We start from the raw sequence: 19,544 nt of genomic DNA, 5'->3' as shown, positions 1-19,544 counted from the left end.
GAAGTAATAAACGTTGAAGTAACTTGAAGGAGTAAAATTTTGAAATCGTGAGCTTTCCTTTGTCATGATCAATGTATGAACAGAGGATTAATATTTACTTGAGTTGCCATTACATTAAGTAGAATTGCTATAGTTCTAGCTCTGCAAATATTTTTTGTCAAGAATTACAGATTTTGTATTCCTTGCTACATTGGATGTGTAGATTGATTCTTTTAGGCTTAATTTGTACATCAGGATATGTAATTTTCGGAACAGGGCTCACTAAGTGGTCTGTTTTAATTTAATCACATCCTGCATTAAGGAAACTAAATTTTTTTTTTTTGGAAACAATCTCCTCAGATTAAGACAGATGCCAGAGCACGTGTGGGGAGCAACAAACAACATTTAGCTATGAGAGTTTTCACTCAATGAACTGATAGGACATGTAGCTTCTTTGGTTGCTCTGTTGCAGTAAACTTTAGGTCTGTTAGTGCTTTGTAACATGCATTTGGCATCAAGAAACTATGACAGATTTTGGTTTTACTATAAATCATGGTGAGAATAAGTGCATGAAAATGTAATAACTCTTGCAAAAATTTTAGGGAGGAGCTGATAATGGAATTGAGGAAGTGAGGTCTCTTTGAAGTCATGCAAAGAGGGTACATCTCTTAACTCCATTTGTTTTCAATATCTTCTGCCATTTTCGTTGTTTCAGGTTTTAGGCGCAGAATCAAATTATTTAGCAGATCAATTGTTCTAAAACCTGAAAAGATTTTGACACAAGGTTGTATTAATAGTTCCATCTTAAGATAGATCATGATGGTCTTTTATCTTTTGAGTTGGTGCCAAGAACTATATCAATTTCTCGCATCAAGCTTCCTTCTTGATATTGCTATATATGATCCCACTAAGAGACCTTTCACCTCTCATTTCACTAATACAGTCTCATCATATAGTGCATGGACTAAGATCCTCATCCATTGATTTGAAATTTAGCAAGTCTCTCAGGTCCACAGCCGTTTTCTCATTTCAGTCTAGAATTTAGTAAACCTGAGGTACCATCTATGATCTCTCTCGCGTAAATTCCTGCATCAACTTCATCTGAAAGTGTGATCTGAGCTGATAAGAGGCATAGAGAGACTGTCCTCTGCAGTATGAAAACAGGAGACAAACAAGGTCTGCCTATAGCCCTCATATATTTCATGTCCATAGTTTAGAATTTAAGAGTTAAAGTTCTTTAATTGTATGTAACTTGGGATCGATCTATGTACATGTATGGAGCTTTTGCATCTCAAGCTGCATTCAAATAGTTTTGTAGCAATTGCATTTTTTTTTTTTTTGTGTCACATCAACACATTTCGATTTGAATATGCAACACTAACTAGCAGTAAGGAAGTAATCAACAAATTTAAAGACTAGCTAGAGCTAGACACCCTTTTTATCTTGAATCTCTTGTCTTATATTACTAGTCTGCCTTTAACAGACATAGTCAGAATATATGTAAATTAGGTCCCTTTCAAATCCTTTACCATCTGCATTATGAGTTTTTGACAGTAAGTGTAACATGAATATATATATATATATGCATAAGATCAATCCCACGTGAGGAAAGAAGCTTATGTTGGACTTAAATTAAACAAGTTGCAGAGGTGGTTGGTCTTGGTTGGAGGAGTTGTGGTTGGGTTCAAGAAGGTTAACCGGAATATAATTCCGGTTATACTGCTCCGACTGGTGAGATGAAGTAACACCTGACTCGTAAACCGTTCCTTGATGTATCACACTCGATTCTTGCTGCTGTAGTCCTGCTCTTTCAGTAATCTGCAGAAATATATAGAATTTGCACATAAGAGATTGCGTACCAAAACCTAATTATAATCAAAATGCTGAAAACAGTAATATAAAACCTTGGAGCGGAGATACATGTTATCGTTTTGCAGCTCAATTTCCTACAATGGACGCAACAACAGAGAAAAACAAAACGACGATCAGAAAGAGAAGTTGCAAATAAAGTAGAGTGAGTTAACTTGTGAAGGAAGATAGGTTTTACTTTTACCCTTTTCTGCATGTATTCAATCTCTGCAACTAACATCTCGTGCTGGAGATCAAACCAAACATATAACAGGGCAAGAGTCAGACGGAGGAGCCATGAAAAAAGATATATTCAAGCATAAGGACATTATTGATGGGAAATACAAGTATAGTGAATTCTAACCTTCTTGGACCGGACACGACTGATTCCTTTCTCAAGCCTACTTTCAAGGTTCTTGAGTTCCTTAAAGTTCAGAGAACCAAGAGACTCACCAAGAATGTGTCTGTTCAGATTCTGAATGTCCCGAATCTGTCTCCTAAGTTTAGAAGCCTCTTGCTGATAGTACTGCATCAATTATTCGATCCAGGGTTTATATATACAAGAGGTTGTAAATTTTTTTAATTCAGATCATAGTTTGACTAACGAACTAGGAGAATGAAGCTAACCTGAGTATTAGCTTCGGTGACGGAAGGAGGGTTAACGGCGTCGGAGCAAGCTTTCTTGTACCTTTCTATTGTTCCTCTCACACTTCACCACGCAGAGAAAAACATTTAATCATTATGTGGCCAAACATAAAACCAGAAGAAGTAAAACAAAAGACACACAACAACTATAACTGTTGGATTCAAACATAAAATCTACACACACAGAAGATATTAAGGTTTCGAAACAGAAAAAAAATGTGTCCGGCCAAAAACCTTAAATTCAGCCGACAACATAAAAGTGATTGGACCAGTACCATATGATTTGTTTACCCTTCTTTTTTTGGGATATTGTATGTTATACACTATATCTATCAACAGTGACATCTCCCACAGTTTTTATTTTAATTATATAATGTAATTTCTTTATTTAAAAATACACAAAAGAAAGAAAAAGTAGCAAATCGGAGATCAAAGAAACGAAAATTTAAAAAGAAACTGAATTTGCATATGCTCTTAGTTAACTAGAATTGGTCCCAATGTGTCAAAAATTTATGAAGCCACAAAATCCAAATTACATTTTTTGGCTAGTAGTGGCTAATAAGGTTTTAAAACATTACTACTAATTGGACTTTAAGAAAAATAAGTGGTCTTCAGGTCAAGTTAGATTCCCTATTCACCAGCAAGCTATAGAGGCGATTTTTGCCAATAATATTTTGGTATAAAAACATTTTTTTTTGTCTCGGACTAAATACCAACAAGTGAAATTTGTAAATACTTTGCCAAATATGAAAAAAAGTCGTAAAGCTATAAATTTTAGTATGTGGATGTTAGACTTTCATATTCATAGAAGCAATTCACATTGTGGTGTATGATGGAAAGCTCAAGTTGAAAAATGTCAAAAGTAAGACAGTAATAAAGCATGAGGGCGTTTGAAATCAGAAAGTTAACTACACTTTTGATAATAGAAACATATAAACCATGGTTTTTCTACATACCTAATGCATTTCTTCTTTTGTTAATCAAATTAGTTGGACACTGACTTATTTAAAAGTACTATTAAGTCATGTCACATGCACCGTTTATAAATAATATGTAGATTCTTTAGTCGTTCAAATTCACATCGTAACTACTAATTTTCTAGTTTTTGACTTAGATCCATGATATGAGACTTGACTAATAAGATCATAGATCATATATAATCCATACATCACCCTTAACTTATAGGATTAATTCAAATAATACTTCAACAAGAAAAAAATGATCACTAGCTAAAAAGCAAACAAAAGAATCAGAAATGGTGAAATGAACATGAGCTGTTAATAGCTGGAAACTTATAGAGAAATGGAAATGACAAGTTCCCAACTCGGAGTGGAGAAAATAACAATGAAAAGTCAAAAAAAAGTTGTCTCATTAGTTTTCTTGATTGATGGATGATTAAATGACTCAACAACAAGCTTTGTCACCAAAACAATTCTTGAATTATCATCACAAACCACAAAACATCAAAATATTAGAGAAGTGTCAGAAGAGAAACACCTACTAGTCTTCCCCTAGTGAATCAGTTTTTAAGGAATCTACATATATAGCTTTTATAATAGCCCAAATTAACTATTATTATAATCTATCAAGAACCCTACTTTTTCATTGCTATGATGGAAACCTAATGATCAATCTGCAGAAATAATTCTTGATGGGCCAACAAATTGATCGAAGTGTCTTGTAGAAACTGACATATATATAGATGCTGTTTTTAAGATTTGTGTAAGAAAAAAAAGTGACTGGAACAAGGTATGGGGATGCTAATTATTAATGATCAGAGAAGACTCACAGCTTTATTTTACAGAGAGGGAGAGAGAAGTTAAAGTAATCAAAATTTTCCCCAAAAACAAAACTAGGGTTCCCAGTTATAAACAACCCTAAATCTGAGGATTTTCAAAATCAGAGAACTGAGCCTCAGAGAAAGTTTGTAATATATAAATCTCACTAAGAGAGAAACGATAAAGATTGGAAAAGCCACCCAAAAAAAAAAAAACTGAATTCTTGAAAAATTCAACAACATTCAAAAAAATCAAGATCTAAAAGAGATATATGTACCTGTTGTTGGCGTACTCGTAGAGACGGCCTCGAGTGGAGAAGATGACAAGAGCAACCTCAGCGTCACACAAGACAGAGAGCTCATAAGCTTTCTTGAGCAAACCATTGCGTCGTTTGCAGAAAGTGACTTGACGATTTGTAGTATTCTCTATCCTCTTTATCTCTATCTTCCCTCTCCCTATCTTCTTGCTGCTCTCTGCTGCTTCATTACTCGCACCATCCTCCATCTTTATAAACCCTAGCTAGAGTATGAATGAACAAAACACAGTCAAACACTACACACAAGAGAGATAGAGAAGCTTGTAAGATCAAGTAATTTTTTTGCACGCAAACTACTAAAGCTATGTCATAAATAACCATACCTACTGGGTTTGCAAAAGACTATCTATGATCAGAAAGAACTAAGGAGAAGTGAGAAGGGGAAGATGAAATCTGAGAGATGTAATTAATTTGGTAGTCTTTGCCTAAAGATACTATTCTTATTATCTCAGTACCACTTAATTGCGGCTTGTGCTTTATTTTTTGTTTTTTTTGTTATTGTTGATTTCTATTTTGGTTTATAATTTCTTTTAGAGGAATATTTCTTTGAAAGTATTTAAAACCCCATATGCAGAAAACAGAAGGTTTGGTAGTTTTTTTCAAACTGCAAATGTTATTAGAAGAAGAAAGAAATTGGACCATTAGTCTAACATTTTGCCAATATATAGATCTCTCTCACACCTAATTCTCTATGTATGCATTAAGACTGAGTATTGAAATTGATTGGAATTAAGTGCTTGAAAATATCAAAATAGGAAAAAAAGAAAAAAAGAAGAAGTGGAGAGAGTTGGGTTTGGATTGGGTGGGGAGAAGAGCTATAGCTAGCATTGAAGGAGGACCATCCAATTTTTTTCTTTCATGGTTTGGGGAAAAAAGAGAGGTATGGGCTCTGTTTCTCATCAGAATCATCTTTTGGAAACTTTCCTTTTTTGGTAATTCCTTTTTTTATTCTCATTTTCTTTTTATATATACGTACGTCGTTCATATAATTTTTACCCGATTTTTTTTTTGTAAATCACCTGATTTATATTTATATTTATTAGTATCACTTTTCCGATTAATTTAAGCAATATTTAGCATATATGATATGCTTGGACTTAAGAATTTTGTGTGGCTAACTCGTTCACCGTAAACTTAATTAGGGTGCATGTTTCAGGTTTTTCTTTAACAACTAAAAATTGTAAATAAATGTGCAAAACACAAAAGAAAAAATAATTGTTTGTGTTTAAAAAAGGTAATGTAAAAATTACATAGCGTAACTGGTTTCGTGTTTCCAAATTCTTATGTTCGAGTCATATTCGTGGACATTTAAGTTAGTCCAACGGCATCTTGAATATGTAATTAAGGGATTAGTTAGTTTGATATACGTAATTTAGACAAGGAACTAACTACAACATCATATAAATATGCGACAAGTAATATATAATTAGAGAAGATGAAGAATTAATAAATTAAGTAAATGCATGAGAGGGGCATGAGAGCCCACGGAGAAATGACTAATCATAATGTATAGTCATAATCCCATATGACCCCTTTCTCAGATTTGCATTAATTAATTGTAGTTACGAAAGGAAACTCGTTTGTGTTTTACCCATACCTCATAATTTTCATTGTACGTACTTAGTACTTCTCTATTCGATTTTATTCACGAGTAACATCTACATATATACACTTTCACATTCATGTCAAATCTATTAAAGTCTCAAATTCTGCAAAATTCACTTCAAGAAAGAACTTGAGTGTTTGGTAGGGCTTTCATTGACTTTGGTGCTATTTTTTCAAACTCAAAAGCATATCATTAAGAAAACATACCTTGAAATTGCAAAGCTAGTTAGTGAAGAAAACACCCAAATTTGATTGCTCTGGTTCTCTGTTGTGTGGAGCGTTAGCGTGAATTAATATACTTTCATATATGGGAGTAATATTTAATTACTAGCTTAGTGACAAAAAAATCTTAATCAAATAGACTACTAATGAAGAAAAAGGTAAATAATAAATACGTGCGTAAGAAGGATGAATTGTATAAAGATTACTTTTACTAGCTCAGTGACAAAAAAAAAAAAAGTTAAATCTGCATCAAATTAAACGATCACTGATGAACCTCGGTTTCATGAAAAGAAAGAAGCATATAAATTGGTAAGAAAGAGAGAGTTTCTATAAAGACGTCAAATTAAAGGACATGTGACTTATTCAGAATTTTAACAAAAAGTCGATCGCTTAACCAAATTTTCATAATCAAGTTTGTGTAATACATATGTATGTCCAAATCTCATTAATTAAGGCGTAGTTTCTTGATCACTAACTCTTGTGAAAAAGAAAAGAATCTTGTTAACCAAAAATATATTCCATGTATCATTCATAGGGATGCTAAAACCCAAGATTTGGATTTCCCTTCTTAGTCTGTAATATTTTACCAAGAATTAATTACTTGGAAATATATTATTTTCTTAGAAACAAATAGAGAGAGAGGAAATGGGTTCATACATATGCTAACGTACGTATCAACGGGTTGGAGATTCTTTACCTGAGGTTGTTGCCTTAACTTATACAAAGATTCTTGCCTACCACATAGATTCAAGCGGTTGTGTATATATCTAACGTCACAGTGCTAAAGACGTTTGTTCAGAGAGAAGTTTCCGTTGAAAAGAAGAGAAGGACCGACCGTGTCAAAAACTCGAAAAAATGGGTGTCATTATTGTGATTGCAAAACGTTTTGATGCTCTAATTGGGTTTGTTTTCGATCAAATCTTGTCTCATATATATAGAGGATAGAAAATAGAGAAACTCGAATATTTGTTTTAACATTATTTTCTTCTTCTTGTCGCATGCATGCAGGCCTGGAGTCATGCTTCTTTATCCTCTGTAAGTGAAGGCAAATTTAAACTATTTGTTTATAAATAAATAATTTTCAAATTATAAGTAATAAAACTGAATGGATGGGAAATGATGATTAATTAAAGGTATGCATCGTTTCGAGCAATAGAGAGTCCAACAATGTTAGATGATCAACAATGGCTTACATATTGGATCATTTACTCCCTAATAACAATATTCGAGCTATCCGTTTGGAGAGTCCTTGCATGGTAATTATTATAAAATTCCAGTAAACTTTTGTTACGAAGAATTCAGGAATATTATTATGTGCAAAACAATTTGTGTTGTGTTGCATTTTGTAGGCTACCATTTTGGCCATACTTGAAGCTTTTGTTCTGCATGTGGTTGGTGCTACCGATGTTCAGTGGTGCAGCCTACATTTACTCAAATTTCGTTAGACAATACGTCAAAATTGGGATGAATGTTGGGGGAGGAACGAACTATACAGATGAACAGAGAAGAGTTTTACAGATGATGAGCCTTGATGCAAGGAAATCGGTTCAAGACTATGTTGACCGGTTTGGATGGGATTCTGTTGAGAAAGCAATCAAAGCGGTACACTTTTTTTTTTATTACACAATATAATTATCCTCTTGATCTCTTTTATATACACATGTCTGTGATTTTAACTTGATCATATGTGTGTTCTAATAATGTAGGCTGAAAAAGAAACAAGAAGGCATTGAGGTGGAAGATCAAGAATCACCAAAACATTACTCTTTGCTTTGTATATGTATGTGTATAGATCATTATATAGAGACCAAAGCTTTTATGAAGTAAAAGAAAGAGTTATGCTTAAAATTTGTGTGTCTTTTCTATCTTATGTATTCTCTTTCATTGAAAAAAAAAAAAAAAAACAAATCGGATTTTACTTCGGATGACTCACACTTATACCAAAACAAATAGTAGAGAGACTAGAGAAGAACATTGCTCCTCTGCTTTCATGTTTCCTAAGTTTTATCTTTATTTCTTATAAATCTCTTAATCATTAGTGAGATTTATATTTTGTTCAGAGATCCCGTACACACACGAAAAATAATAAATAAATAAACTTTCCATAAATCCATACCAAAAAAATAAAATGATATATGACGTCAGAAATTTATACTACATGTATCTCTATTATTTAATTTACTGGTAAAAAAAAAAAGGAAAATTAGTGGGGAAAAATTAAAAAGAATCCAAAAACCCCTCTTTGTGAATAGATTCGAAGCGCATTACTCTAATTTGACCAATCTATCTAGGGTTTCTCTGGTCACTTGAAGCTTCTCCCTTAAACCTGGTCTCACTCGTCAACCTCTTCCTCTTTTCCCCCTGTCGCCCAAGATTGAATCTTTTTTCAGGTATCTATCCCATCTTATATAATTGGGTGTTTGAGTTTTTCCGACAAACATGTCCTAGACGCTGGCTTCCCTTGTGTTGATGTCCTGTTTTGCTTTTCTGGGTATTAATAGATCTTTCCTTGGAACTTCATTATGGCCATGAATCTGATTACTCGTTCCAATTCGTTGCTTTGCTGTTATGAAAAACGATGCAGGATACGAAAGTTCACAACTTTTTTTTTTTTTTTTTTTTTTTTTTTTTTTTGTGTTTGCTTCTTATCTATCCGCCTAATGTTCCTGTGAAGCAGTTTTGCTTTCATCTGTCATACTTCTTGTTCTTAGCTGGATTTAGTTTTTTTTTTTTTTCCTTTTTTCCCTAGTTAATTTGATGTGTTTGAAATGAATTTTGTGTGACTGAGCTTCTCTTTCTGCCACTAATCTCGTTGCATGACTAGAGTTGGTGGTTGTATTACAAAAAATTTAGACTTTATTCAGGTTGAGTAGGGTTTCTATCTCTAGAGCTCTTAAATTAGCTTTCTATGATGTACAACTTATTGATTTTGAGGAAATGCTCATGGAATTGGCCAGCTGATTATGATTTTTGTTATTCTGCGATTTGGGCATGAAGAGATAAAACATTAACTTTACATTTTTTCTGGCAGTCAGTTCTGGCTTCACCGGATAATTAAGGAATTCAGTAAGATATAAGTTCATTCTGACAACATGGAGACTAAGAATGAGAATTCTGATGTTTTACACGCTGAGGAGTTCAAAAATCAGGCTAACGAAGCTTTCAAAGGTGTGTGTTTTTATTAGAAACGTTACATAATCTTTTGGAATCAGTTGATACTCTTTTAATGGGGAACTCTTTATCTTTTTTATCTTTTTTTTTTTTAAATTTTGAATAAAGGACAGCTCACTAAATTTTGTTTGTTGCTTACAGGTCATAAATACTCCAATGCAATTGATCTTTATACAAAAGCTATTGAACTCAACAGCAACAACGCTGTGTATTGGGCAAACCGTGCATTTGCTCACACAAAACTGGAAGAATATGGCAGTGCAATACTGGATGCATCAAAGGCCATTGAAATTGATTCAAGATACTCTAAGGTTTCATTCTGTGACAAGTTGTTGCTTTTTTTCTTCTTCTCAGGTTTATTCAGCCATATTTGCTGATTATCTACTTAATTATACAGGGATATTACAGGCGTGGTGCTGCTTATCTTGCCATGGGAAAATTTAAGGACGCCTTGAAGGATTTCCAACAGGTTAGTGTTTATTGCAAGAGCATTGTGCCATTTAAGTTCTTGTTTTCTCGTCTATAATTGTTAGCTGTTGGTTTGGTAGTTCTTGTCTTATTTATTCTACATTTTTTGAGTGAAGAGCTCATGTTGAGAAATGTCAAAATACAAAAGATGAAATGTTGTAGTAGTGTAGCTTGAGTCACCCAAAAGGTACACGACTCTGGAAACTTGAGAGTTATCTGTGGAAATCCAGTTTGGCGGTGGACTGTCTTCTTTATCTACTGGCAAGAGGGATTCATGTTACGGTATTACTGACATGGTCTGCTATTTATACTTTAGGTAAAAAGGTTTTCTCCTAATGACCCCGATGCCACAAGAAAGCTAAGAGAATGTGAGAAAGCAGTGATGAAACTCAAATTTGAAGAAGCAATCTCCGTCCCAGTAGCTGAAAGGCGTTCAATAGCTGAGTCCATTGACTTCCACACAATAGGTATTCTTCGTTTGTTTGCTTATTCTTCTGCTGTCTTATAGCTTGCAGTTTGTTCTGTCATCCCTGGTTCTTTCGTCTCTTGTTATGGCCATGCCTTTGATTCAGTAGTTGACAGATGGTTGATGTAGCTTTAGACTAGTAATCATTCTTCTACCTATTGTCACATAATAGGGAACAACCCCAGATCATCATTCATGCCCACCAAAACGGCTCTAGCAGCAGTTGTTGCAGCAGTAATGGTGGTGGCGGTCCGGGGATTTGCCACAACTGAGATACTCATGGTGTTGGTTTCGGTGGTATTAGGGACGTTTTGGTGGGGTAGCTCTGGTAGTAGTGTCTTTTCTCTGGTTAAATCCTCATCCTAGGATCAATGTGTATTGTTTTTATGCATATCAAAGCCTGGATATCTTTCCTGTCTTGGAGTCTCAATTGGGAATTGAAAAGTTCAGTGATATTGATGTGAAAACCATAATCAAATGTGTCCATTGCTTGTAGTTTTTAACATTTATTGAAAACTTATTTTCACTGTTATAGAGGTTTTAACCCTTTATCAATCTTCTAATGGTCTATTTAATTTCATTGTAGAGGTTGAGCCACAGTATTCTGGTGCTAGGATTGAGGGAGAAGAAGTTTCTTTGGATTTTGTGAAAACGATGATGGAAGATTTCAAGAACCAAAAAACATTGCATAAACGGTACATATTTTTTTCTGTGGTACTCAACTTATTTTACACAGAGATCATATCTTCATGCTTTGCCAGCAATATATATGTAGGTACGCATATCAAATCGTCTTACAAACAAGACAAATCTTGCTAGCACTGCCATCTCTTATCGACATTAGCGTTCCGAATGGCAAACATATCACTGTATGTGGTGATGTTCATGGTCAGGTAGGCTATGGTTTCACCTACTCTTCCTTAATAATTTATTCTCTTAGATGAATCTGCAATCTCCAGTTCTCTTTTTTTTTTGTATCAGAAATTTTTAGTAAACAGGTTCCCATACTATACTCTGGAATTGGATTTTATTGTGAATCATTTCTCATATCTTGGTTTTGTTGGCTAACCTTCTTTTCCCCTTTGCACTAGCAAGGGCTGTAGTGCGTTGTATTGTATCTTTGACACGTTAATATTATTTTGCAGTTCTATGATCTACTAAATATCTTCGAGCTCAATGGCCTTCCTAGTGAGGAGAATCCATACCTCTTCAATGGTGACTTTGTGGACAGAGGCTCATTCTCTGTTGAGATCATTCTCACACTATTTGCTTTCAAGTGCATGTGCCCATCATGTAAGTTCTCTGAACCCTTGCTATAATAATTCTTTGATGTTCAAGTTTTAATTGCTTTTGCTATTATTACCAAGGATTAAATGATCTACTATCCTTCTGGGTGAAATGTTCCCAATCAAATTGTAAATCGCCATTGACACAAATTTGTTGCAAATTTGCAGCCATTTATCTAGCCAGAGGAAACCATGAAAGCAAGAGTATGAACAAAATTTATGGTTTTGAGGGAGAGGTTCGGTCCAAGTTGAGTGAAAAATTTGTGGATCTCTTTGCTGAAGTTTTCTGTTACCTACCACTGGCTCATGTTATAAATGGGAAGGTCTTCGTGGTACATGGAGGTCTCTTCAGTGTTGATGGCGTGAAACTCTCAGACATCAGAGCCATTGACCGATTCTGTGAGCCTCCGGAGGAAGGTATGTTTCATCATATACATCTTCTGTAGTTGTGTTTTCTGTTTAACCATCTAATCTTGATAGTGGTTTATTCAGGACTGATGTGTGAACTGTTGTGGAGTGATCCTCAACCTCTCCCTGGAAGAGGCCCAAGCAAGCGAGGAGTTGGTCTATCATTTGGTGGAGATGTAACAAAGAGGTTTTTGCAAGATAACAATCTAGGTTAGTTACGACTTGTTATTATTTGGTTTTGTCTCTGGCGCCAATTTATTCTTGAGATTGCTATTTAAGTTGGATTTTTATGAATGTCAGAGTTGTTGGTCCGCTCACATGAAGTAAAAGATGAAGGCTATGAGGTTGAGCATGATGGAAAACTTATCACCGTCTTCTCTGCACCGAATTACTGTGATCAGGTAACTCAAAACTTCAGTTCTTCAACTTTGGAACAGCACCGAGTTACATAGTTCTTACTTTGACACGGAATTGTATTAATGTAGATGGGTAACAAGGGGGCTTTCATTCGTTTTGAAGCTCCTGATATGAAGCCAAATATTGTTACATTCTCAGCAGTGGTGAGTGTAGTATACTTCTTACACAGCATTGTTCTTGTGAATGTCACGAAACTGGTTCATGGCTTTGTTAGACTCATTTGAAAACTCTCCAGAAACTGGAATCATGAAACTGGATCACGGTTTTGTTAGACTCATTCGAAAACTCTTCTAATTCTTTGATATTTTTTTCTCACAGCCTCACCCGGATGTGAAGCCAATGGCATATGCAAACAATTTTCTCAGGATGTTCAACTAACCAGCAAAAAGTGTCTTCTACTCGAATGATATGCTAAAGGCTCAAGACCAAAAGCGTTTCAGAAGCATAATGATATAAGTTTCTTTTCCTTATCTTCTCCAGTTTTTCATGTTGTTCCATAAAGGGAGCCCATGATAATTAAAGGTACAGTATCCGGATTTGATCGGTTTTTCCTTTTTGATAAAGATGTTCCCTCTTCCTTTAAGCTCATCCAGCAACTTTGGTCCCTTTTGTCTTATGTTGTAAGAGGGGTAATGGATCATTCTTATTTTAGATGAAAGTCTTGTGATTTACCAACGAAAGAGTGACCAAATGACCCCCAAAAACTCTCTGTATTTAGATGGTTTCTTGAATCAAAAATCGAAACATGGTTTTGTTTAGCTTCTTATCTGGTTCTTAGACCTTGGATTCTATTTGAAATAAAGGCGAAGACAGCAAAGTAGAGACAGAGAGGTCAACAGTGTAGAGGTCTTGCCACAGTAATTCTCATGTAGATTCAGTTTTTCCCTTGAGGATTGTACAAAACGGTGAGCTGTTTAAAGGAAAGCTAAGAACAGAGTCTAAAGAGAAGGCTAATAACACTATTGTATTCCCCTCTCTACATGAGGTGTTTCAGATCAAATATACCTGCAGATTCTCATAAGATTCCCACCCATGAATTTTTGCAGAGAATTTTGACAAAAATATGGGCTTTGGTGTTCAACAATGACTAACATGTGGTGGTGATCCATATGCATACTGAAACCATTGATGTTATATAATATATGATATCGGAATATTGCATTATCAATGCATATAGATACATAAACTAAACTGTGGAGAAAGCAAAAGGAGATGGAAATGGAAGAGTGGTGTCAAATCGTAAAGCACTGGTGAAAGGAAGGACTGAGAGATCCAGAAAGCATTACATAAAACAGTTACAAAAAAAAAAGAAAAAAAAAAAAGTTATTACTATTTTTACTTTCAAGGTGTTCAACAAACTTGACAAGTGTTTCTAAAGGGAAGAAGAGATTTAGGTTCTAATATGATGTTTTAATCGGCTCGTTTGGACTACAAATACAGTGACTGTGATGACCGTTTGGGTTAATAATGTTGGTGGTGGGGGACATGTTGTGTGAGGTGGATCATGCTTTGAGTTAGATCCGTACGGTAAATAGTAGTTGGATGATGTTACCCTTCCAGACTCAACAGTCCAAGGCTAAAAGATTAGATCTTTCACTGCATATAATACACACCACACCACATATATCTTACATTGTACTATTTTTACAAAACATCTCCTGCATTATTGCCAAGTCTAGTACATTTTCTTAACGTTTGAAAACTTTGACCTCTTTTTAATTTATTTAATTCATACAATTTTATATTTTCTTCTGTTTTTATAACACCGTTAAGAAAAGTAGTTTGATTCTTTAATAATTCATTAACCAAATCAAGAAGTCAAAAATAAAAGAAGAACATGAAACATAATATTAGATTTGTTACATTTCTTTTCAACTGGTTTGCACTATAGCAAAACGACATTGTACGGTTTAACCCAAAGAAAAATGGCAGAGAAAAAAACAAGTCTCTTTGAGTTATTTCCAATGTTTTTGTAGTATTAAGGTACAAATAACTATGATTTTTTCTGGATCAATTCAAATTATGAATAAGAAAACTTCAGAGAAATTTTGAAGACATGAATAATTGCAGACAGTAAATAGAGAGACATACTATGCCCACCACTTTTCAAAGAGCTTTTCCTTATTAATTTTTTTTAAGTAAAAAACAAAAAAAAATACAAATATCTAATAGAGGAAAGATGATGATTTGAATTACAGATACTTGATAGAAACTATTTTTGTGAACAGTTAAGAAACTATTTTTGCTAATTTTTGAAGCAGTTTGGACTAAAACTATACGTTGTGATTGTCATGTGGTGTGTGTTGTCTTTTTTCTTTTTCTTTTTTTTTTTGTTTCTCATTAGAAGTTTCACAAGTTGTGCATTCAATATCAATTGACGAATACATGATGAAGTGATCAGTTTATAACCAGTTGATTGTGGATCCTAGTATTGAGCCCTGTCTTACTATTTATGATCGTTAGTCTCATCTTTATGTCCTATATGTGAGGAACATCTTCATTTTACAATAGGCTTGGATCATACAAAATCACTTCCTCTATTGTACATTTTCACATAGACTATGAAAGAAAAACATCACATGGTTAGAAACGAAACTAATAACTGACTGTAATTACATATACATATATAGAGAGGGACAGAGACATGAAACAGGAAACCCGCTCCACAGAACCTGAGAGATTCGAGGAGCTAACGTATTCACGAGACTACCACCAACAAAGACAAGTCCTTGAAAAATTGGTTCGAACAATAGTGTTTGAATAAAGAAGAAACATGTGTGTATGGCCTTACAAAAACCTCATCAAGTACTCTTTTTAATTTGTGTCTTCTCTTTCTCTTCCCAATCTCATGTCTTTGAGAGTCCCTACCTCTTTGTCTCTCACGTCCCCACACGTGTCACTTTCAGTCACTTCTATTTATAATTGCATCTCTCTCTCTCTCTCTCTCTCTCTCTCTCTCTCTCTCTCTCTCTCTCTCTCTCTCTCTCTCTCTCTCTCTCTCTCTCTCTCTCTCTCTCTCTCTCTCTCTCTCTCTCTCTCTCTCTCTCTATCACTCACAGTCTCACACACTCAAAAACCTATTCGTATTCTTTACTAGCTTTCTTCTAAGTCTTCACTCTTTTATCATACCTTGTTTAGATTCTGATTGTTCACGTGTCTCTGTCTTGTCTTGTCCCAAATCCTTAAACATTTCACTTAAACTCTTTGAAAGCTTAACCCTTTTCCTAAGTTTCTCTTTTGGGGTTTATGCTCCTCCATGATGCTCTTTCTTCTCAAAGATTCTAATTAACATCACATCTCTCAATTTCTTTTGCATTGGAGAAAGAAAGCAAAACTAATGAAGAACTTTTACGAATTCTCAGTATAATATCCACCCAAGAAACACTCTCTCCTCTCTCTTACACCAAAATCTATGACGATGAAGAGAGCTTTACCATCTCCTTCCTCACTGCTCTTCTTTCTCCTCTCTCTTACACCACTCTTTCTCTGTCGAGGATACAGAGTCTCTGCCTCAATGCCTCCATCTGAGTCAGAAACTCTCTTCAAGATCATGGAGTCAATGTCTTCTGATCAACAATGGCGTCAGTCCCACCCAAACCCTTGCGCACCTGGCTCATCTTGGCCTGGCATTGAATGCAAAACCGGTCCAGACCACTTGTCTCACGTCTCTCGACTCGATTTCGGCTCTGCTCCAAACCCTTCTTGTAAATCCTCTGCTTCTTTCCCTTCTTTAGTCTTCTCTCTCCCTTTTCTCCAATCAGTCTTCTTCTTCAACTGCTTCACTCACTTCCCTACCACAATCATCTTCCCCATTAAGCTCCTCCCTAACTCCTCTCTTCAACAGCTTAGCCTCAGATCAAACCCTTCTCTCTCAGGCCAAATCCCTCCTCTTATTTCTTCTCTCAAATCTTTACAAATCCTCACTCTCTCGCAGAACCGATTAATCGGAGACATCCCTCCGGCGATTTTCTCACTGAAAAGCCTCGTACACCTCGATCTCAGCTACAACAAGCTCACAGGTAAGATTCCTCTGCAATTGGGGAATCTCAACAGCCTCGTTGGCTTAGATTTGAGCTACAATTCTCTAACGGGTACCATCCCTCCAACGATCTCGCAACTGGGTATGCTTCAGAAACTCGACCTGAGCTCGAACGCACTCCTCGGACGGATCCCACAAGGAGTAGAACAGCTTCGTTCTTTATCATTCATGGCGTTAAGCAACAACAAACTAAAAGGAGCTTTCCCAAAAGGAATCTCGAAACTTCAGAGTTTGCAGTACTTCATAATGGATAATAACCCAATGTTCGTTGCTCTCCCCGTTGAACTAGGGTTCCTGCCTAAACTCCAAGAGCTCCAACTCGAGAATTCAGGATATTCCGGCGTTATCCCGGAGAGTTACACCAAACTGATGAACCTTAGCTCGTTGTCTCTGGCCAACAACAGATTGACCGGCGAAATCCCACATGGGTTTGAGTCTTTGCCTCACGTTTTCCATCTGAACCTCAGCAGGAACTTACTGATCGGCGTCGTGCCGTTCGATTCGAGTTTCTTAAGGCGGTTAGGTAAAAACTTGGATTTGAGCGGGAACAGAGGATTGTGTCTGAGTGCAGAGGATGAGTTCAGTGTCGTTAAGACAGGAGTTGATGTCTGCGGGAAGAACGTTACTAGTGGTGCAGCAGCTGCACCGGTCGTGCATTCATCGAAGAAGAAATCTCAAGCTGGTCCTTCTCGGTATTGTAGATCTTGTTTCTTCTCCAGTGGTGCTCTGTTTCAGTTAGCTCTGTTTCTGGGATTACATCAACGATTGGTTCTCTAAGAGGGACAAAAGACAAAACAAACAGACAATTAAATATAGGGTTTATCGAATCCCTGAAAAAGAGAGAAAGATTAGTGTTTGTTCCCAAAGTAGAGACGATGATTTCAAGGGAAATAAATTATTTTAGTAGTCGATTTTGATGTGTATTTAGTTTCCTATTTAAGCAATGTACCTTAAAATGTTGTTTTCTTTATTATTTGGTTTAATAATTAATATATAATACTAGTACGAGTAGTCGAGTAGTAGTATTTTTCATATATTTACATTATTACATATATGGATTGTTAATAGTATTTTTCATAATAATACTAATACTAGTACGATTATGAGTTTAGGTGTAAATATGGATAGTGAACAACTTCATAGCTGAGTTTATAAATACTTGTTTGTATACAAATGGAAGATAACAAATGAAACGACGTTTTCTTTCTTTCTTATATTTGGTAAGAATTAAATTTGAAGTGAAAACAAAATAGTACTCCATGTTTATAGTAATAGACAGTGAGGGCAATGAACAGAAAAATAAGGGAGGACAAAGAGTGTCCAGTGAAGAGAAAAAAACCGCGACACAAACTGATTCAGTATGACCCATGCAGCTAAAAAATTTGAAGAGCTAGAGAGAAGATTATAAATCTTTTAAATTTTGGATTTCATTCATGAACCAACCATCTCTTAGAGTTGTGTTAAGCTATGTTACTGATGTTTGCTCAGCTAAACTCAATTTTGTTATAAAACTGAGTTAAAGTTAAAAGTCATTATTGTAATTAGAGTAAGACCCTATAGTAATACTACCCTATGAATCGTATGCTCATGGTACTTTTTATGTTTTTTTTGTCATCGTATGCTCATGGTACTAAAACCCTATATGATCGTATGCGTATCGAATCTAATAAAAGGAAAAATGATTGATTAAACAAAGCTAATCTTCTTCTTTTTATCTTTATCGTACACACCTTTCGGATATGATGTGACTAAAATGATAGGTTAATATATATTTAAACATGCATAACAAGCACCGAAACCACCATATATAGGATAAAGACTAGAACTAATATATGTATATATATATATATGTATATAAATATGTCAGTCATCTGTCTAAATCCAACTACTTTTCTTTCTCATGCTTTTTTCTTACTGCAAATAATATTTGCATTACCATTGCCTCTCCTCACACATTTCCTCTGTCAAGTTTTCTCATTTATAATATATATATATATATATATATATATATATATATTTTTCAGATATTCCGTTGGCATGAAAAAAGATTTGATTATATTGAAAGATATAAATTTGTAAACATGCAAGCTAGTGATGTAAAAAAATTGTGTTGTTGTGAGATCCTATATACTATTCTTTTTTTTTTAAGACGTACGGGTAAAAAAGTTAACACATCGATCAGTAAAAAAATGTGATTGAGTAGTGATCAGCGTTGGAGAGTTAAAAAAAAGAAAGAAATTATTAGTAACAACAATTTATAGTGTGTTCTTTGAAATGTATGAATGTATGATGTATCAATCAGCAAGAGAAAAACAAAAAGTGTAAGGTAACGTTTCTTATTAATTACTCTTTATGCATGTGTTGAAATACAGAAGGAGCTAGGGAGAGAAAAATCTAATCTTATATATCTATCTATCACTCTCAGGTTCAGAGCCTCACGTGCGCAGGTGAAGAGAAGTTTAGATTTCCATTTTGAGGCACGAATTGAAACTGTTCGACCCATCGCCTTTAACATCTCATTTACTCTCTCATTATCTCACACCTTTAAAAACCAAAAGGCTTAAACCTATGATCTCCTACGCAACGCAGTAGTAGTATAAGGACTGTTTTCAAACTAGAATCTAACCGGTTATGATATTAATCATAATCCAGAAAATAAATGTTGGTTTCATGGTTTGGTTCCAATGGTAAATAAATGAGTGAAGAAGCTACCGAACTGGTATCATCAACAACAACAACAAGAGAGTCCACTTTGAAACACTTCAGTGCGTTTCTACCGGGGCTGACCGGATCAGCCGATAGGGTTTATCAAAAAACAACAACAAGAGAGTCAGAAAATGAGAAAAAGGAAAAGAAAGGGCCGACAGAGAAACTTAATCCTGTTGGGCCAAAGATG

At 35.0% G+C, this 19,544-nt stretch overlaps 4 protein-coding genes across 10 annotated transcripts; 3 read left to right on the top strand and 1 right to left on the bottom strand.

Annotated features, from left to right (window-relative positions):
- Positions 1-1,474: 1,474 nt before the first annotated feature.
- On the bottom strand, positions 1,475-5,012 carry LOC17890276 (agamous-like MADS-box protein AGL5). Of its 2 annotated transcripts, none has more exons than XM_006295810.2 (7): positions 4,890-5,012; positions 4,528-4,769; positions 2,455-2,536; positions 2,192-2,353; positions 2,027-2,074; positions 1,884-1,925; positions 1,475-1,797 (listed from the first exon to the last, which is right to left on the bottom strand). In XM_006295810.2, the coding sequence occupies exons 2-7, from the start codon at positions 4,752-4,754 to the stop codon at positions 1,612-1,614; spliced, it is 747 nt and encodes a 248-aa protein (XP_006295872.1). In that variant the 5' UTR covers positions 4,755-4,769; positions 4,890-5,012; the 3' UTR covers positions 1,475-1,611. The 2 variants fall into 2 exon arrangements, with proteins under 2 accessions (XP_006295872.1, XP_023639771.1); XM_023784003.1 differs by having other exon boundaries at positions 2,033-2,074; positions 4,890-5,011.
- A 2,023-nt stretch (positions 5,013-7,035) lies between these two features.
- Positions 7,036-8,251, top strand: LOC17888825 (HVA22-like protein f). 4 transcript variants are annotated; one of them, XM_023784884.1, is made up of 6 exons: positions 7,036-7,095; positions 7,181-7,295; positions 7,402-7,428; positions 7,527-7,649; positions 7,743-7,995; positions 8,100-8,251. In XM_023784884.1, exons 2-6 carry the CDS (start codon positions 7,249-7,251, stop codon positions 8,124-8,126), a joined length of 477 nt encoding a protein of 158 aa, XP_023640652.1. In that variant the 5' UTR covers positions 7,036-7,095; positions 7,181-7,248; the 3' UTR covers positions 8,127-8,251. The 4 variants fall into 4 exon arrangements, with proteins under 4 accessions (XP_023640652.1, XP_006295152.1, XP_023640653.1 ...); XM_023784885.1 differs by having other exon boundaries at positions 7,063-7,095; positions 7,173-7,295; XM_023784886.1 differs by having other exon boundaries at positions 7,082-7,095; positions 7,193-7,295.
- A 392-nt stretch (positions 8,252-8,643) lies between these two features.
- Positions 8,644-13,371, top strand: LOC17890344 (serine/threonine-protein phosphatase 5). Of its 3 annotated transcripts, none has more exons than XM_023784731.1 (14): positions 8,644-8,783; positions 9,425-9,561; positions 9,706-9,875; positions 9,962-10,033; positions 10,349-10,499; positions 10,671-10,826; positions 11,085-11,193; positions 11,274-11,391; positions 11,644-11,791; positions 11,953-12,201; positions 12,277-12,402; positions 12,493-12,593; positions 12,678-12,752; positions 12,928-13,371. In XM_023784731.1, the coding sequence occupies exons 2-14, from the start codon at positions 9,486-9,488 to the stop codon at positions 12,985-12,987; spliced, it is 1,611 nt and encodes a 536-aa protein (XP_023640499.1). In that variant the 5' UTR covers positions 8,644-8,783; positions 9,425-9,485; the 3' UTR covers positions 12,988-13,371. The 3 variants fall into 3 exon arrangements, with proteins under 3 accessions (XP_023640499.1, XP_023640498.1, XP_023640500.1); XM_023784730.1 differs by having other exon boundaries at positions 10,671-10,829; XM_023784732.1 differs by lacking the exon at positions 10,671-10,826 and having other exon boundaries at positions 8,648-8,783.
- A 2,263-nt stretch (positions 13,372-15,634) lies between these two features.
- On the top strand, positions 15,635-17,618 carry LOC17889571 (protein TOO MANY MOUTHS). The gene has a single exon (XM_006294089.2). It carries the CDS (start codon positions 16,022-16,024, stop codon positions 17,423-17,425), a length of 1,404 nt encoding a protein of 467 aa, XP_006294151.1. The 5' UTR covers positions 15,635-16,021; the 3' UTR covers positions 17,426-17,618.
- The last annotated feature ends 1,926 nt before the right edge of the window (positions 17,619-19,544 follow it).

This window comes from Capsella rubella, unplaced genomic scaffold (genome assembly GCF_000375325.1).
Source record: "Capsella rubella cultivar Monte Gargano unplaced genomic scaffold, Caprub1_0 scaffold_4, whole genome shotgun sequence".
Lineage (NCBI taxonomy): Eukaryota > Viridiplantae > Streptophyta > Magnoliopsida > Brassicales > Brassicaceae > Capsella > Capsella rubella.
The sequence above is the reverse complement of the archived record's forward strand: the minus strand, read 5'-3'. Positions and strand labels throughout refer to the sequence as shown.

What these genes read in the sequence shown, in the direction of transcription:
- LOC17890344 (XM_023784730.1), top strand. Translation starts at nt 9,486, where the DNA reads ATGGAGACTAAGAATGAGAATTCTGATGTTTTACACGCTGAGGAGTTC. An exon ending in CATTGACTTCCACACAATAG is followed by an intron (nt 10,500 to 10,670) that starts GTATTCTTCGTT and finishes GTCACATAATAG; the next exon opens with GGAACAACCCCAGATCATCA. An exon ending in CAAGTGCATGTGCCCATCAT is followed by an intron (nt 11,792 to 11,952) that starts GTAAGTTCTCTG and finishes GCAAATTTGCAG; the next exon opens with CCATTTATCTAGCCAGAGGA.
- LOC17890276 (XM_006295810.2), bottom strand. Translation starts at nt 4,754, where the DNA reads ATGGAGGATGGTGCGAGTAATGAAGCAGCAGAGAGCAGCAAGAAGATA. An exon ending in TACGAGTACGCCAACAACAG is followed by an intron (nt 2,537 to 4,527) that starts GTACATATATCT and finishes TGCGTGGTGAAG; the next exon opens with TGTGAGAGGAACAATAGAAA. An exon ending in ACATGCAGAAAAGGGTAAAA is followed by an intron (nt 1,926 to 2,026) that starts GTAAAACCTATC and finishes CGTCCATTGTAG; the next exon opens with GAAATTGAGCTGCAAAACGA.
- LOC17888825 (XM_023784884.1), top strand. Translation starts at nt 7,249, where the DNA reads ATGGGTGTCATTATTGTGATTGCAAAACGTTTTGATGCTCTAATTGG. An exon ending in GTCATGCTTCTTTATCCTCT is followed by an intron (nt 7,429 to 7,526) that starts GTAAGTGAAGGC and finishes GATTAATTAAAG; the next exon opens with GTATGCATCGTTTCGAGCAA. An exon ending in TTGAGAAAGCAATCAAAGCG is followed by an intron (nt 7,996 to 8,099) that starts GTACACTTTTTT and finishes CTAATAATGTAG; the next exon opens with GCTGAAAAAGAAACAAGAAG.
- LOC17889571 (XM_006294089.2), top strand. Translation starts at nt 16,022, where the DNA reads ATGACGATGAAGAGAGCTTTACCATCTCCTTCCTCACTGCTCTTCTTT.